The 18481-nt window shown below is 35.9% G+C and overlaps 1 protein-coding gene across 1 annotated transcript; it reads left to right on the top strand.

The window, feature by feature from the left end:
• The first annotated feature begins 7563 nt into the window (after positions 1-7563).
• On the top strand, positions 7564-14954 carry LOC137819328 (uncharacterized). The gene is made up of 3 exons (XM_068623134.1): positions 7564-7844; positions 9319-9440; positions 14565-14954. The coding sequence occupies exons 1-3, from the start codon at positions 7591-7593 to the stop codon at positions 14600-14602; spliced, it is 414 nt and encodes a 137-aa protein (XP_068479235.1). The 5' UTR covers positions 7564-7590; the 3' UTR covers positions 14603-14954.
• Positions 14955-18481: the final 3527 nt, after the last annotated feature.

Raw genomic sequence — 18481 nt, 5'->3', positions numbered from 1 at the left:
TATGAGCCTCAAATTTGCCTCGCAAGATTTGCAATATATTTTTTATTCATCACAATCAAGGATAAAAGGAAGGTTCTTTTGTGTGTGAAACAGTTTGATTTTTTTCGTAGGTGAATACTCATCTCTTTGACTTGAAATCTTTCGCATTTTGTCCCAAATTCAGTCAAGATTCTTACATAGAATTTCAATAAAAAAATATTTTGCGAAAATTTTTGGAAATTCTGTGTAAACCAAGGTTATCCTTTTTCAGTTGAAAAATTCCGAAAAAATTCACACTAGTACTTTCGTATGTTGTTTGCACCCTGCTAAGTTGGCACGTCCACAAAAAAATTACAAAAGGAGATATAGGGATAAAAGGTAGGATGATTTTTTTCTTCAGAAAAGCAGTTTTGTTCACTCTCGGCTGGGACTTATTATGCCTTATATCCTTGGGTCTTTCGGTCTGAAATTTTTACCAGACATTCATTATTGTGTGTATTGAGTTTTGGATGAGATTTGAGCCTCAAATTCGCCCCACAAGATTTGCAATAATTTTTTTATTCATCACAAGAAAGGATGAAAGGAAGGTTCGTTTGTGTGTGAAACAATTTGATATTTTACGTAGGTGAATACTCATCTGTTTGACCTGAAATTTGTCGTGTTTTGTCCCAAATTCATTCGAGAGTTATACATGGAATTTCAACAAAAAAATAGTTCAGAAATTTTTTTCTGAAATTTTGTGCAAACCAAGGGTTTAGGGTTTAGAGTTTATAGGCTTTTTAGAGTTTTTAGGGTTCTTAGGGTTGTTAGTTTTTTTTAGGTTTTTAGCATTTCTAGAGTTTTTACGTTTTTAGGGTTTCTAGAATTTTTATGGTTTTTAGGGTTGTTAGAGTTTTTAAATTTTTTAGGGTTTTTATTGTTTTTAGGGTTTTTATGGTTTAGGGATTATAGGGTTTAGGCTTTGGGGTTTAGAGTTTAGCAAGAAAAACTTCAAATGGTCATAACTTTTGACAAAGAAGTTAGATTGGACAGATTACGCCTTTTTACTTAGGTGTTTTGATCTGAAATTTTTACCAGACATTCCTTATGGTGTATTGAGTTGTGGCTGAGATTTGAGAGCCAAACTCGTTCCACAAGATTTGGAATAAACCCTAAACCCTAAACCATAAACTTTAAACCCTAAACCCTATGATTCTTACGGTATTTAGGGTTCTTACATATTTTAGGGTTCTTACGATTTTTATGGTTTTTAGGTTTATTGGGGTTTATAGGAGTTTTAGGGTTTTGTATGGTATCGTGGGTTTGTAGGGTTTCTACTATTTTTAGGATTTTCGTGGTTTTTAGGGTTTTTATGATTTTTAGGGTTTTTGGGTTTCTAGGGTTTATAAGATTTATGGGGTTTTGGGGTTTTCTATAGTTTAGGGTTTAAGGTTTATGGTTTTATGAGTTCTTAGGTTTCTAGGATTTCGTCGGGTTTCTAGGATTTATAGGGTTTTAGGATTTTTAAGGTTTAGGGTTTAAGATTTTTAGGGTTTATATGATTTTTTAGAGTTTTTAGGGTTGTTAGTGTGTTTAGGGTTTCTAGGTTTTTAAGGGTTTCTAGATTTTTATGGCTTTTAGGGTTGTTAAATGTGTTTTACAATTTTTAGGGTTTTTATTGTTTCTAGGGTTTTAGGCTATTTAGGGTTTCTATGATTTAGCGCTTATAGGGTTTAGGCTTTGGGATTTGGAGTTTACCATGAAAAACTTCAAATGGGACATATTACGCCTTATTACTTAGGCGTTTTGATCTGAAATTTTTACGAGACATTCCTTATGGTGTATTGAGCTGTGAATGAGATTTGAGCCCCAAACTCGTCCCACAAGATTTGAAATAAACCATAAACCATAAACCATAAATCGTAAACTCTAAACCCTAAACCCTAGGATTGTTACGGTATTTAGGGTTCTTACAGTTTTTGGGTTCTTACGATTTTTAGGGTTCTTACAATTTTTAAGGGTTTTACTGTTATTAGGGTTCATATGAGTTTTAGGGTTTCATAGGGTTTCTTGGTTTGGAGAGTTTCTAGGGGTTTTAGGGTTTCTTGGATTTCCATGTTTTTTAGGGTTTTTATGATTTCTTGGGTTTTTGGAATCTACAAGATTTGCAATAAACCCTAAACCCTAAACCATAGGATTCTAATGGTATTTAGGATTCTTACAGTTTTTGGGTTCTCACTGATTCTAGGGTTCTTATGGATTCTTGGTTTTCTAAGGTTTGGAGGGTTTCTAGGAAGTTTAGGGTTTCATAAGGTTTCATAGGTTTGTAGGGTTTCTACGGTTTTTAGGGTTTCTAGGTTTTTAGGATTTCTAAGGTTTTTAAGGAATATAGAATTTATAAGATTTATAGAATTTTTATTATTTTTAGAGCTTTTAGGGTTATTAGGGTTTTTTAGTATTTCTAAAGTTTCTATGGATTTTAGGGTTTTTATAGTTTTTAGGGTTTCCATGGCTTCTAAGGTTTCTAGGGTTTTTAGGATCCTTAGAGTTTGTATGAATCGTTAGAGTTTTTTAAGGTTTACAGGAGTTTTAGGATTTTCTAGGGCTACCTGCAACCTGCAACCTACAACCTACAACCTACTACTTGCTACTAACAACCTGCAACAGCAACATGCTACTTCGTACCTCTTATATATTATCCACTATCTGCTACATGCTTCCTGCAACCTGCAACCCGCTACATGCTACATGCAACCTGCAACCCGCTACCTGCTACATGCAACCTACAACTTGCTACCTACAACTTGCTACCTGCTACCTACTACCTGTACCTGTAACTTGCTACCTGCAACCTGTTCCCTGCTATCTGCTACCTGTAACCTGCTACCTACAACCTGCTATATGCAACCTGCAACTTGCTACCTGCTACCTAAAACCTGCTACCTGCTACCTACAACCTGTTACCTGCAACCTGTTACCTGCTACCTGCAACCTGCAACCTGCTACCTGCTACATGCTACCTGCAACCTGCTACCTGCAACCTGCTACCTGCTATCTGTTACCTGCAACCTGCTACATGCAACCTGCAACTTGCTATTTGCAACCTGCAACTTGCTACCTACTACCTATACTTGCTAACCGCAACCTGCTACCTGCTACCTGCAACCTGCTACCTGCAACCTGCTACCTTCAACTTGCTACATGTTACCTACAACCTGCAACCTGCAACGTGCTACCTGCAACTTACAACCTGCTATCTGCTACCTGCTACATGCAACCTGCAACCTGCTACTTGCAACCTGCAACCTGTTACCTGCTATCTACTACCTGCAACCTGCTACCTGCAACCTGCTACCTGCAACCTGCTACCTACTACCTGCTACCTGCAACCTGCAACCTGCTACCTGCAACCTGCAGCATGCTACCTGCTACATGCTACCCGCAACCTGCTACCTGCTACCTGCTACCTGCAACCTGCAACCTGCTACCTGCAACCTGCTACCTTCAACTTGCTACATGCTACCTACAACCTGCAACCTGCAAACTGCAACGTGCTACCTGCTACCTGCAACCTGCAACCTGCAACCTGCAACCTGCTACCTGCTACCTGCTACCTGCTACTTGCTACCTGCTACATGCTACATGCTACATGCTACCTGCAACTTGCTACCGGCAACCTGCTACCTGCTACCCGTAACCTACTACCTGCTACCTCCTACCTGCTACTTGCTACCTGCAAGATCCTACCTGATACCTGCTACCTGCACGCTGCTACCTCCTACCTGCAATCTGGTGCAAGTAACCTGCAACCTGGTACAAGCAACCTTCTACCTACAACTTGCAAACTGCAACCTCCTACACTTCTACCTGCTACCTGCAACCTACAACTTGTAACCTGTTACCTGCTACCTACTACTTGCTTCCTACAACCTGCAACCTCCAACCTGCAACCTGCTACCTGCAAGCTGCAACTTACTACCTGCTACCTGCAACCTGCTACCTCCAACCTGCAACCTGTAACCTGTAACCTGCTACCTGCTACTTGCTACATGGTACATGCTACATGCAACCTGCTACCTGCTATCTGCTACCTGCAACCTGCAACTTGCTACCGGCAACTTGCTACCTGTTACCTGCAACCTACTACCTACTACCTGTAACCTGCTACCTGCTACCTGCTACTTGCTACCTGCAAGATCCTACCTGCTACCTGCTACCTGCGCGCTACTACCTCCTATTTGCAACTTGGTACAAGTAACCTGCAACCTGGTACAACCAACCTGCTACCTGCAACCTCCTACACTTCTACCTGCTACCTGCAACCTACAACTTGTAACCTGCTGCCTGCTACCTGCTACTTGCTTCCTACAACCTGCAACCTCCAACCTGCTACCTGCTTCCTGCTACCTACAACCTGCTACATGCAACCTATAACCCCCTACCCGCTATCTAATATCTGTTACACGCAACCTGCTACCTGTTACACACAATGGGCTACCTGCAACCTGCTACCTGCAATCTGCAATCTGCAATCTGCAACCTGCTACCTACAACCTGCAACGTGCTACCTGCTACCTGCAACCTACAAACTGCAACCTGCTACTTGCTACCTGCTACCTGCAACCTACTAGTTGCAACGTGCTACCTGCAACCTGCAACGTGCTACCTTCAACCTGCTACCTGCAACCTGTTACCTGCTACCTGCTACCTGTTACCTGATACCTGATACCTGCAAACTGTTACCTGCTACCTGCAACCTGCTACCTGCTACCTGCTACCTGCAACCTGCTACCTACAACCTGCTACCTACTACCTACAACCTACAACCTACAACTTGGAAACTGCAACGTGCTACCTGCGACCTGCAACCTACTACTTGCTACCCGCTACCTGCTACCTGCTACCTGCTACTAGCTACCTGCAACATGCAACTTGCTACCTGCTGCTTGCTACCTGCTGTCTACTACCTGCTGCCTGCTACCTGCTACCTACAACCTACTACCTTCAACTTGCTACATGCTACCTACAACCTGCAAACTGCAACGTGCTACCTGCTACCTGCAACCTGCAACCTGTGTGTGAAACTGTTTGATTATTTTCCTTGGTGAATACTCATCCGTTTGATGTGAAATTTGTCATGTTTTGTCCCAAATTTAGTCGAGATTCTTACTTTGAATTTAAAAAAAAATCGGGAGAATTTTTCAGAAATTTTGTGCAAACCAAGGCTATCCTCTAACAAAATATCTGAAATTTCACCCTACTTTATGCAATTTTATTATGGGACCATACTACGTTGAAAAATTCTGAAAAAATTCAGACAAGTACTTTCATATGTTGTTTGCACCCGGCTAAGGAGACACTTCCATAAAAAAGTCACAAAAAGGAGATATAGGGTAGCAAATCCAAGACGTTTTGTTTTCAAAAAACCGGTTTTGCTCACTCTCGGCCTGGGAATTACTACGCCTTATTCCCCTGGTCTTTTTGTCTAAAATTTCTTCTAGATATTCTTCATTGTGTGTATTGAATTTGGGTTGAGATTTAAGCCCAAAATTCGTCCCATAATATTTGCAAAAAACTTTATTCATTACTACCAGGGTTGAGAGGAAGGTTCATTTGTGTGTGAAACTGTTTGATTTTTTTTCCTAGTTGAATACTCATTCGTTTGACGTGAAATTTGTCATGTTTTTTCCCAAATTCAGTTGAGATTCTTACTTTGAATTTTTAAAAAAAATCGGGAGAATTTTTCAGAAATTTTGTGCAAACCAAGGCTATCCTCTACCAAAATTTGTGAAATTTAACCCTACTTTCTACAATTTTATTATGGGACCACACTGCGTTGAAAAATTCCGAAAAAATTCAGACAAGTACTTTCATATGTTGTTTGCACCCGGCTAGGGAGGCACGTCCAAAAACAAGTCACAAAAAGGAGATATAGGGTAGCAAATCCAAGACGTTATGTTTTCAAAAAACCGGTTTTGTTCCCTCTCGGTCTGGGACTTATTACGCCTTATTTCCCTGGTTTTATTGTCTGAAATTTCTACTATACATTCTTCATTGTGTGTATTGAGTTTTGGCTGAGAATTGAGCCCAAAATTCGTCCCCAATATTTGCAATAAATTTTTTATTCATCATTGCTAGTGTTGAAAGGAAGGTTCGTTTGTGTGTGAAACTGTTTGATTTTTTTCCTAGGTGAATAGTCATCCGTTTGACGTGAAATTTGTTGTGTTTTGTCCTAAATTCAGTCGAGATTCTTACATAGAATTTCAACAAAAAACTATTTCGCAATAATTTTTCAGAATTTTTTTGCAAACGAAGGCTATCCTCTACCAAAATTTGTGAAAATTCGCCCTACTTTCTGCAAATTGTTTTTTCGGACCATACTGTGTTGAAAAATCCCGAAAAAATTTACAGAAGTACTTTCATATGTTGTTTGCACCATGCTAAGGAGGCACGTCCATAAAAAAATCACAAAATGGAGATATAGGGTAGAAAATCCAAGACGTTTTGTTTTCGGAAAATCAATTTTGTTCGCTCTCGGTTCGGGACTTACTACGCCTTATTCCCCTGGTCCTTTTGTCTCAAATTTTTACCAGACATTCAACATTATGTTTATTGAGTTTTGGCTGAAATTTGAGCACAAAATTCGTCCCACAAGATTTGCAATAAATGTTTTATTCATTACTGTCAGGGTTGAAAGGAAGTTTCGTTTGTGTGTGAATCTCTTTGATTTTTTTCTAGGTGAATACTCATTCGTTTGACGTGAAATTTGTCGCATTTTGTCCCATATTAAGTCAAAATTCTTGCTTGGAATTTCAACAAAAAACTATTTCATGAGAATTTTTCAGAAATTTTGTGCAAACCAAGGTTATCCTTTACCAAAATTTGTGAAAATTCAGCCTACTTTCTGGAAAAAAAATTCTGAGACAACATTGTGTTGAAAATTTTCGAGAAAAATTCACAAAAGTACTTTGATATGTTGTTTGCACCTTGCTAAGGAGGCATGTCCATACAAAAAATCACAAAAAGAAGATATAGAGTAGAAAATTCAGGACGTTTTGTTTTCGAAAAACCGGTTTTGTTCACTCTTAGTTTGGGACTAACTACGGTTTATTCCCCTGGTCTTTTTGTATGAAATTTTTGCAAGACATTCGTCATTGTGTGTATTGAGTTTTGACTGAGATTTGAGCCCTAAATTTGTCCCACATGATTTGCAATAAATTTTTTATTCATCAATGCCAAAGTTGAAAGAAATGTTCGTTTGTGTGTGAAACTGTTTGATTTTTTTCCTAGGTGAATAGTAAATTATTTTTCTAAATTTTAAATTTGTACATTTTTTTAATTCTTATTATTTTGTTTGAGTGTTTTTAATATTTTTTTTTTACTTTCATTTTGAATTAGAACCTTCGAAAAATAGTTCATAGAAATAAAAAAAAAAAACAATGTACATGATACAAAAACAAATATACAGCAAATATTTTAGATGAACTAAAGTAATATAGAAAACCCAAAACTATTTCTTTTGTATAGAAACCAAAAATCAAACAAACATATTTTGAAAACCAAAATAAATAGAACTATATGTTAAAAAGTATAAATAAATGTTTAACCCACCGCTAACATTGCAGTGTTATAATGGCTTCGCAAGGATGCAGGCGATGCCCTCAGCACACTACCCATCATCAGCCGCAGCAGCACTGCCTCCACTGCCCCCTCCGCCGTCACTGCCACCACTGCGCTCTCCACAACCCCCACTTTCACGCTGTCAACTTCTTCAATCCTCAATCTCAACCATGTTTCGCTCCCTTTCAGAAAACGCATCCCAATTTTTTGCCTCTGCATGGTTATTATCATCATCAACAACAACAACCCATTTCTTCTGATTCTCCGTAAGTTCTTCTGTTATTAGCTTTCTCCGTATAAGGCCACTCTTTGAGGGAAGTTGAGGGGGGGTTGTGCTTAAGTAGATTGGAGGAGAATTTTGGAGCCTTTGTTTGTGCATTTATTTCTTGTTTCATCTTTCTTTTAATAAAAACGCAACGGAACATCCTTTGGAGATTGTGAAACTTGTAGGAGCTTGATGGGATTTGAACTTGAAGAATGTAATTTTCTTTTAATATTTTAGATTAGAGCAGTGACTTGTGCAGTTGTTGTGAATAGTGTGACTTATGAGGGAATAGGAAGGGTTGTGATGTGGTTGTAGTTGCATTGCAATTACTGAAATTTGGGGTATATAGGGATTGCAATTGCGAACTTAATGTGGTTGCAGAGAGCTTGGATTGTGGTTTTGTTATTGAAAATCGTGGTTACGGAAGCCTTGAGATGATGAAGCTATATTTGGTGAACAAAGTTTTTAAGAGGGAAAGAGAGGTTAAAGGAGTGCTTCATCATGGTTTGTGTTTTTGTGTGGACTACACAAATCAGACAACATGTGCAGCCCAGTGAAGATGTGCAGTCCACAGACAACTATGTTTTGAGTGTTTTTTTTTTTTGTTACAGTAGAGTTCATTAATCGGAAAGTAGGAAGTTCTAGAAACGGAGAAAATTTATAGGATTAATTAGTAATACTATGGAATGGACAATGGCTGATTGTGCATAAGTCTTTTAACTAGTCCGTGGTGAACACTGCAATGTTAGTTTAACCACTAACCACCCAATTTATTTCTTTGTACTGTGAGACGTGATGAAATTTTTTGCTACAATCTCTAGAAGAATCATGCAACAAAAGGTAGTTTTTGTAGTTGGAGAGTGTATGGGTGATATAAATCTGACACCAGAATCACATATTTCCAACGTGGGAATCAAGTCTCATACCTTGCATCTAGATTCTCATAGATTTCCAGAATGAAATAAAGGAACAACAATAGTTTGAATTATTATGGAAGAAACTGCCTCTGACCTTAAATTACTGTGCACGGTTATGTAAATCAATTCCTTATTTCAGCTATTGTCTCTCCAATTAGAATTTTCCCTTGAGATCTCAAGTGAACTATACATCACCATTCTCTTAAAAATACGAATTTATTCTTTCATACAAAACTACCATGATTAGTTTGCATATTCCACTGTACTTTCTTGCCCTGAAAGAGTACAATAACAGCAACTGACATTGTCTCATGTTACTTAATATTAGATTCTAGTTGTTATGCAGTCATGATTAACCTGAGAAATATAGCTGTACATTTTTGTTTCTGCACTGTTTGATTTGTTGTCGTATCTGTTTTCTTGTTATAGATAGGAAACAATGAAACTAATTGAATCCTAGTTTTAAGTATGACTGCATCAAGTATTCTATTTATCCTTTTTTTTTCTATCAAGGTTGGGTAATCGATCTATCCTTTGATACTTTTGATTGGTTTCCAGGATTCCACAAGAGCTGGAGCATATAGATCTTGATGGTGAGGAAGAGGATGATGATCCAGTTTTTGTTCTAACCGATGAATGGAGGGAATTCTTTGCAATATCTGAAGCTAGGAGAAAACTAGGTGGCTAATCTATCCTTAGCTCTTTCTCCTATATGTATATGCATTTAAAATGTAGTTTATGTTTGTTAATGTGTCTAAGTATGTGTTCTTTTCTCAACTGAACTTGCTATTTAATGGTATCTTTGGGTGAGAGGAAAGAAATGGAGGAAAAGAAAGTAAGTGATGAAGAAAAGGAAGGAAGAGATATAGTTGAAAAATATAATGAAAATTAAGTTTGTTTGATTGAAAAGATAGAGGGTAAAAAGTGAAGATTAATATTTTGAGATTGTTTAATTAATAATTAACATTGTTCTATTTATTTATTGTTACTATGATTAGAAAAGCCAAAATTATATATTTACAAACTTCCATAATTAATTATGGGTGTCCATAATGATGAAAGTATAAAAAAAGTTGTGGATTGTATTTTAAGCAACATAATTCATTATGTTGTGGTGGATGATAACTTTTCATGTTTTTCTTGGATATATTGTACAGGAAAAAAACCTTGTGGATCCCACCATTTTTTAAAATCTTTCTTCACCTTTTACTCTCCCAAATAACCATTTTTCACTGTCTTGCTTCATGTGCCTCTCTCTTTCTACAGTACCAAACTGACCCTAAGAGTTGAGCATGTCGAATTGTTTGATTCTTTGGATTCAATTTTCTTTTTTCCAATTGAAAAATCCTCTCAACTCAAACTCGAAAGATCAAGTCAGGTTTACATATTCAGTGTGATGAAACCGAGTTTGATTAATCCTGATAAGGAGATTAGAACAAGGCAACTATTATCAGAACCTTGATGTTGGGATATGACCACACATCATAAAGCCAATATATAAAGAAGGGGAGTACACAAAATAGCATTGTGTAATGAATAACGTATTGTTGGGTTCAAATCCGCAATAACAAGAAAACACAACAATAAAATGGAAAGAAAGCACTTTATTCATTAAAAGTTTCTATACATAGAGTTTGTTCGCAAGATACAATGTATCTACCATATATATAAAGTTCTCTATATATAGAACCTAGGGAACGAAATAATAGAAAACCGTTAAGACAATTAAACCTAAACATCAACTAATACATTTGTTTGATGATTTGTATAAACTTAACACAACTAAATGCTGCCCTAGTAGATGGTTTTCTGTGCTTTACCCCAGACCATGATTTGAGAGTCAATTATCACAATTCTCCACCTCCACTCCAAATCATGGAAGAGCTTCCACATCATCTTCCTTTATCCTCAAACGAAAATTTAATTCACTCTACGCACTGATTGAATCTTGATCTTGGCAAGGACTTTATAAACACATTTGCGAGATTTTCCTTTGAGGTTGCCTTCATGATTCTGACCTCCTTAGACTCAACGATGGCTCTCATGAATTGCAATCTAACGTCTATGTGTTTTGTCCTCTCGTGATAAATTTGATGATTAGCAAGATGGATAACACTTTGGCTATCACAATGTATAGTCACACACTCCATCTTTGCTATCATCCCTTTCAACCACAGTGCCTTCTTCACCCCTTCTATGAGTGCAATATACTCAACTTGGGTTGTAGATAAAGCCACCACAAATTGCAAAGTTTTCCAACAAACTTCAGTTCCAAACAATGTAAAAACATACCTAGAAAGCGACTTTCTGGTATCAACATTCTCCTCATAATCTTCATCTACAAACCCTTCTATAACATCTTTGCAATGGGTGGATAGTCTATACACCAGCTAGATGTTGGGAAAAACGGGTAATTTTCCCACTAAAACAAAACCCTAACAGAGCTACCCGACAAATAATATTGAATAAATAAAGCGAAATAATAAAAGAGATAAAGAGGAAAAAACACACCCGAAAATTGTTAACGGAGTTCGGCCTGTTTAGCCTAATCTCCGAGCACAGCAAAAACAACTCACTTTTATTATTATGAGAGAAGATATTACAAATTGGGATATATAACAGTGAAGGAGAAGAGTTTAATTTATAACCCTCAAACCTCCTTCCCAAACAATGAACCCACCGATGTGGGACTTGGGATTAAGCCAAAAATCAACAAATCTCCATCTTGGCTTAATTTCAAGTCTCACCTAAATCTTTTCAAAACATAACAAAAATAAACTTTACAGTGCTTCAAATTTGCGCCTCCGGGCGCCAACTTCAAATGTGCAAAATATTAACCGAGTCTAAACAATGTTCAAACTTGGCCCTTGTAACCACCTTGCCTTGTAGCGAACATCTTCTTTATTAGAAAATTCTTCTTTCTTTGCAAATACCCATTTGCACCCAATTGCCTTCTTACCTTTTGGTAATTGTGCCAGCTTCCACGTCTTGTTCTTCTTCAAAGACTGCATCTCCTCTTCCATCGCACCTGCCCAATTACCACTCTCTGAACTCGGAATGGCTTCTGGGTAAGTGGATGGAATGTCATCAACAACTGGAAGTGCATAGGCAACCATATCCATGAAACGAGCAGGCTTCTGAATATCTCGTCTCTGTCTTCTAACTGCAATTGGTGCTGATTGCTGTTGAGATTCTTGGGTAGGAACCTCTTCCTCATCTGACTCTTCTTCTGCCATAGGAGAGTCACTTGTGATATTTTGTGTTGGGATCACCACTGTCTGCTCAAACTTCATCTGCTTCCGGATACACTCCACCTGTTGCGGAGTACTATCAGCTCCTTTTGGATTTACCTTCTTTAACATGGCAGATTCATCAAAGGTAACATCCCTGCTGATAATTGTCTTCTTTGCCTCTAGACACCACAAACGGTATCCCTTCACTCCAGGACTAAAGCCCATGAAAAGAGCCTTCTTTGCCCGTGGATCCAACTTTGATTCAATCACATGATAATATGCAATAGAACCAAAAACATGCAAAGAATCATAATCAGTTGCAGGTTTTCCAGACCATACCTCTAACGGGGTTTTTTCATCTATAGCAGATGATGGCAAACGATTGACGAGATGTTGAGCGTATGTCACAGCCTCAGCCCAAAACTCTCTGCCTAACTCAGCATTAGACAACATACAACGGATTTTCTCCACAAGTATCTTCCTTTAGAAGCTTTATCATGCCATACTTTGTTTATTCTTAGTTGTCAAATTCATAAGATCAAACATGTTGATTGACAAAAGATTCCTCTTGAGCTCTGGAACACACCTTACTTCTTGCAGCAACATCTCCTGGTTGTCAAACATCTTCAACTTGATTAACTCCATGCCTTGCACCTTATAGGCTTTATTCTTCTCAAGAAGAACCATTCTTTTCAGCTCCTAGGTCTCAAAGAATTCATTCACAGAACACATGTTATGAGTGCACTCGAGTCCATTGCCCAACTCCTTTGTGCATTAGACATGTACTCCTCCAACACCCTAGTAGACTCGTAACTATTAGAGACTACAACAACATCAACAAATTCCCTCTCAAAATAAGAATTTTTAACCTTCTCATTCGTCTCCTTCTTTGAACAATTTGCCTTGAAGTGACCCTTCTTATGATAGTTATAACACTCAACCTTTTATCAGCCCTGACTTTAAGACATTCAAACTCAACCCACTGTCGTTTGTTTTAGATTCTTGAAGCTTCTATAGCTCTTTAGTCCTAATTGAGGTTTGCACCTCCTCCAATGTAATGGTTTGTTCCATCCCAAATAACAAAGCGTCCTTAAAATTCTCAAACGTTTTTTGCAAGGCGTTAAATAGGACTAAAGCCTTGTCTTCGTCCTCTAACTTCACTTTTATATTCCCTAGATCATCCAGAATGTTGAAATCCACTAGCTGCTCCACCATTGTTCTTGACACAATTATCTTGAACGAATACTATTGTTGCTTCAAATAGAGTTTGAGTGCCAAAGATTTACTCAAGGTTCATCCACATCAATGCAAAAGTCTTCTCCTTTGCGACTTTCCTCAATGCCTTATCTTCAAGAAATAGAACTAAGACGCTATTGGCTTTATTGATCATGTCAGCCTTCTCTTTTTGAATGATGTTGGCATGTTTGCTTCATTCCTTAGAGAATCAATACACCCTTGTTGTATCAAGATAGCCTCTATCTTGATTCTCTATAATCCGAAGTCGTTCTCCTTGGAAAACTTCTCGATGTCAAACTTGGTGACTGTGTCTTCAACCTTAGACTTCTTGACTCTTCTTGTTCCCACAAACAACGGCAATTGTTGGATTTGAATCAACAATAAGAACAAAACCCAAGAAATTTTTATTCACGGGAAGGTTCTATACAGTGTTTGTTCACAATATATCGTGTATCTACCATATCCATCAAATTTTATATATATGGAACCTAGGAAATGAAATAATACAAAACTGTTAAGACAAAGCCTAAAAATCAATTAATTTACATGTGTTAGACGGTCTGTCTAAATCTAACACTACTAGACGCTTCCCTAGTAGATGGTTTTCTATGGTCTTCACTGGACAAATGATTTGAGAGCTAATCATCACAAAGATTATGAATGATTACAATATATTCTTATTATGCTAGAATTATGTCCCTAAGCAAATCTCAACGCCACTCACTAGACGAATGATTTAATCATCACAGATTAGATTATGAATGCTTACAACATGTTCTTATTATGCTAGAATTATGTCCCTAACTAAGCAAATCTCAACGCCATTGATTATGTAATGATCAAAGTGATGTGTTAAGCATCCAAACACTTGGAGAACTCACTCTCCAAAACTAGCTTTAAAGTAGAGAGAGCCAAATACTTAAATACTTCACCGAACATCCCATATTATTCGATTTAGGATTTAGGCATCCATAATATCCAAGTTTATATCGTGGTAGTGTCCTTAAGAGTTGACATCTTGACTATTTTGACCCCACGACACTTTATTTGATGACACTTCACTGAATATTTTTGTTGGTCAGAACCTGCTACTGGTCAAAATCTTCCATAGGTAACTCTCTCTAAGAGACTGAATTAATAAGCACCCAAGCACTACGGGATCCTATCTCAAAAGCTAGTTATTAAGAGGTGGAAACTAAACACTTAAATACTCCGAACATTTCATATTACTAAAATGAGACTAAATACACAAGGTCCTATCAGGATAATTAACAATTATTAATAAAGTGAGTAATGGAGCTAGTTTCTAAGATTCCTTTTTATCCTGTCATGCAGAGAAAAAGAAGAAGCAGGGCAAGAAGGGAAAGAAGTAAATATAGAGAAAAATGTATGCTAACAATACTCTTTGGGTGATCAAGTGGTTGTGTAGTTGATGTAGACAAGGCATTGTAGCCTGCACTTCTTGAAAGGATGAATTACTGATATTTGTAGTTCATTTATTGTTTGTAAGATGGCGTTACTGATATGCCGGTGAATGTGTTTTGTATAGATGATTTCAAAATTCTCTATAATTAGAAATGCCGAATTATGTTTTAGGACTTGGATTTTGTAGACCGAAGGACGGAAAGGGCATATTTTTACTTTTATTTTTTTATAATTATTTAAATGTGGAAAATGAAATGATATATTGTCATTGATATAATATGGTATATATTTTTTGACAAATCGAGTTGTTATGACCAATATGGGCTTTATGATTGGTCCGTCAAAAATGGATCGCAATTACTTCCTGCACCATATGCTTGTCCCCAATTTTTGTATGAAAAGATGAAAATGTTCTTAAATAAAATGGGTTACATATAAAAGTACATCCCCTTTTCTGGAATATGTTTCTGGATTATTTTTTTTCTGAAACGAATTTGTTTTATTGCGGATTTTTTTTTATCTACAATAGCATTTAGATTTTTGTTTCCATATTTTTATTTTTAGAACACAATTCCAGATCTACTTTTTCATATTTTCATTTTCAAAATGAAGGGCATTTTTGGAAATCTAAAATTATGCAGGGTTCACGTTAAAAAGGATTGGGTGCAGAAAGAATTTGCCAAAATGGATCACAATTATATCTTATTTTAAAATGAGGAGTTTCTTCCTGCACCCTAACAATTTTTCAAATTCCTAAACTAGCCTTGATATTTTATTTGAAAAGGGTATCGTGGATGAGTTTCTTGAGTTGTGTTACCGAAGTGTTGGTTGGTTTTTAGAGGTAAAATTGAGTTTTTTTAAAAAGGTAGATAGTTATGGAGTTTTTAGATTCTTGAAAATTAGGATTTGAGATTGTGCTACGAATGAATTTATCTAGGAAATTTTTGTATCGCTCAGTCGAGGACTATATTATGGTATGGAATCACGCTTCTGAAAATAAAAAACACATTGTGGATTCCCATTTTGTAAATATAATTTTGAATGTAAGCGAGTTTTAACAGAAAAGCTATTTTTTTTATGTAGAAAAGTTTAATCTCAGTACATGACATGTGTATGAATAGAAAGGAAATTTATATGATAGAATGAGTGAGTTTGAGAGTAAGAAATTGAAGAAGTTGCACAAACTGCTTATTTTGGTTTTGACTTAAACAAGCAGACAATCTCATCCAACATAAAGAGTTGAATACAAATAATTAAATCTCATTCCTGATTCAAAAATTCGAACAACTTCTAGATATATCTATCCAAAAAAAATTGGATCATTCAATTCGAGACTATATTGCAGAATACTCTGTCCAGAATCACAAGGGACGTATTGTGGAAATGACAATCAGTCAAACAAAAGGAACTACTAATTCAAAAATAAAATAAAATAACTTTACTTACTTTCTTTTTCAAATGGAGAGTCGTCGTAGAGACACCATCGAACCACCACCAAGAGAAATGCGTTGGTTCCTGTGTGTAACTTTGTGTTGTGCGTAAGGAAGAAGAAAAATGTAGGTCTGTGCGATAGAGAAAGGTGTAGGTGTCTGTTGTGCGTAAGGAAGAAGAAAGTTGTAAGTCTGTCGATAGAGAAAGGTGTAGGTCTGTGTTGTGCACAAGAAGAAAGAGTAGAGTTTGAATAGTTGGGTGCATTTTAGGGTTTTTAGAAAATAACAAAGATAATTTTGTCTTTGCATAATATTATAGGAGTGCAAAAAGAAAAACATAGGGGTGCAGGAAGAAACTCCCTTTAAAATGAACTACATATTGGGTGTTTCTTCCTGTAATTGTACATTTTTCTTCCTGCACCCCTACGTTTTTTGAAATACTCAAATTGTCCTTGACAGTTTTGGATGGTTCCAGAATAAGAGCGCTATGTAAGCAAAAGATATTTTTAGAATAGAAAATCCAAAAGACAAAATAACCATTATGGAATACCCTTTTTCGGAACATATTTTTTAACTTTTGGAATGGTAAATATGAAATTCATAAAATGTGTTCTGAAAAGAATATTGTGAAATGATTACATACGGTTCTTTATGGGAAAATGTTATAACTTGCCCTTTCTGAAATGTAATATGCATGCACTCTTTCATTTCATTCTATATTTTCTATTGCCACAAATATTAGGAATTACCAATTTTGAAAAAAAAAACCTTTACCTTTCTTCTTCGACATACAAAGCTTCTAACACCACCCACTAATCACTGCAATGCTGCTGAAAAGCACACATGTTTGTTTATGTTCACTGATATGACACTAAGATCACCAAAATTATATTTGCTTCCTCGGAACCGTGACAACAAAAATAATAAAGAAGGAGACACTCTGTTTGAGTTCTTAAAACTTCACATATTTTGTCAATTCACATTTTTAATAGGATACAAGAAGTTCTTAAAATCCCCCAAAATTCATTTTCTCAATTCATAAATGTAGGGATGCAGAAAGAAACACCCTACATATTTTGATCTCCTGGTAAAGGGTGAATTGGAGGATTGATGGATTAGTCTCTATCAAAATGGATTTTTTTTAGTTATTTTATAAATTAATTTAAACAGATATTTTTAATAAAAAAATAATATCAATAATTTATTTTAAATATTGAATTTTTAATATTAAGTTTTTAAAATGTCAATGGCTGGTTGGTTTGACAGGTACATGGGACATATCACGATAGGTTGAATTGTTAATAATTCTCTGTATTAAACACTATCCTTTTCATTAGGAGTCAAATCAAATTTGTAAGAGGAGTCCAAATCAAATAGAACTCCACAAATTATTTTTTCAAAATATGGTTGGATGGATATTAAGAATTAGGATTTTAAAATGATAAAGTCTTTGCAGATTTACAGTAGCTAAGAATGATTTTTCAGATTTTTCTTAAAAAGGGTTTTATGATTAAAATTTGCAGTGTAAATTATAATTGATTTACGTTGTAAGAATTTGAAAGAATTGTATGTATTTATAAAATTTTACAAAATTATGTGGATCTTGACAAAATCAAAATTACAAATGAAGAAATAACAAGGTTTGAATAAAAAAATTAAAATTTTCAATCTTTCAGTACTTAGTACTTAGTTTTAAATGCATGTATTTATCTTTTATTGAATTTTGAGACTAAATAAGAATTACATTTAATATTTTTTTGTGATGTCAAATCCATTAAGATAATATTTTTAAAGTTAATCATTCTATATTAGGTACAACAAACTTTTGAAATTTGATGTTTTTGTTATTATTTTGTCTTTAAAAGACTCTTAATAATTTAAGAGTGAAAGATAATTGTTATGGATTCTTAAGCTATATGAACTTTTGCACATACAAAAATAAATTTTAAACTCATTTGGTCATTATATTAAATGGTGCATCATTCAAATATTTTATGTTATTACGAATTGTACTTTAAGCCTAACTCAATCCTATAAAACCGGTTTATAAGGTTGAGGTTTGCAATACACCCCTCTTACACCGAGAGTGACAGTTCGTGCGTGGGATAACATATTATGAGTAGTCTGATTGTTGATTTTGGCTTAATCCCAAGTCCCACATCGGTGGGTTCATTGTTTGGGAAGGAAGTTTGAGGGTTATAAATTAACATCTCCTCCTTTATATATCCCAATTTGTAATATCTTCTCCCATAATAATAAAAGCGGGTTGTTTCAGTTGTGCTCGGAGATTAGGCTAAATTGGCCGAACTCTGTTAACAATTTTCTGGTGTGTTTTTTTCCTCTTTATCTCTTTTATTATTCTGCTCTTTTTATTCAATATTATTTGTCGGGTAACTT

The sequence above is a fragment of the Phaseolus vulgaris genome, chromosome 10, assembly GCF_000499845.2.
Source record: "Phaseolus vulgaris cultivar G19833 chromosome 10, P. vulgaris v2.0, whole genome shotgun sequence".
NCBI classification, from domain to species: domain Eukaryota; kingdom Viridiplantae; phylum Streptophyta; class Magnoliopsida; order Fabales; family Fabaceae; genus Phaseolus; species Phaseolus vulgaris.
The sequence above is the reverse complement of the archived record's forward strand: the minus strand, read 5'-3'. Positions and strand labels throughout refer to the sequence as shown.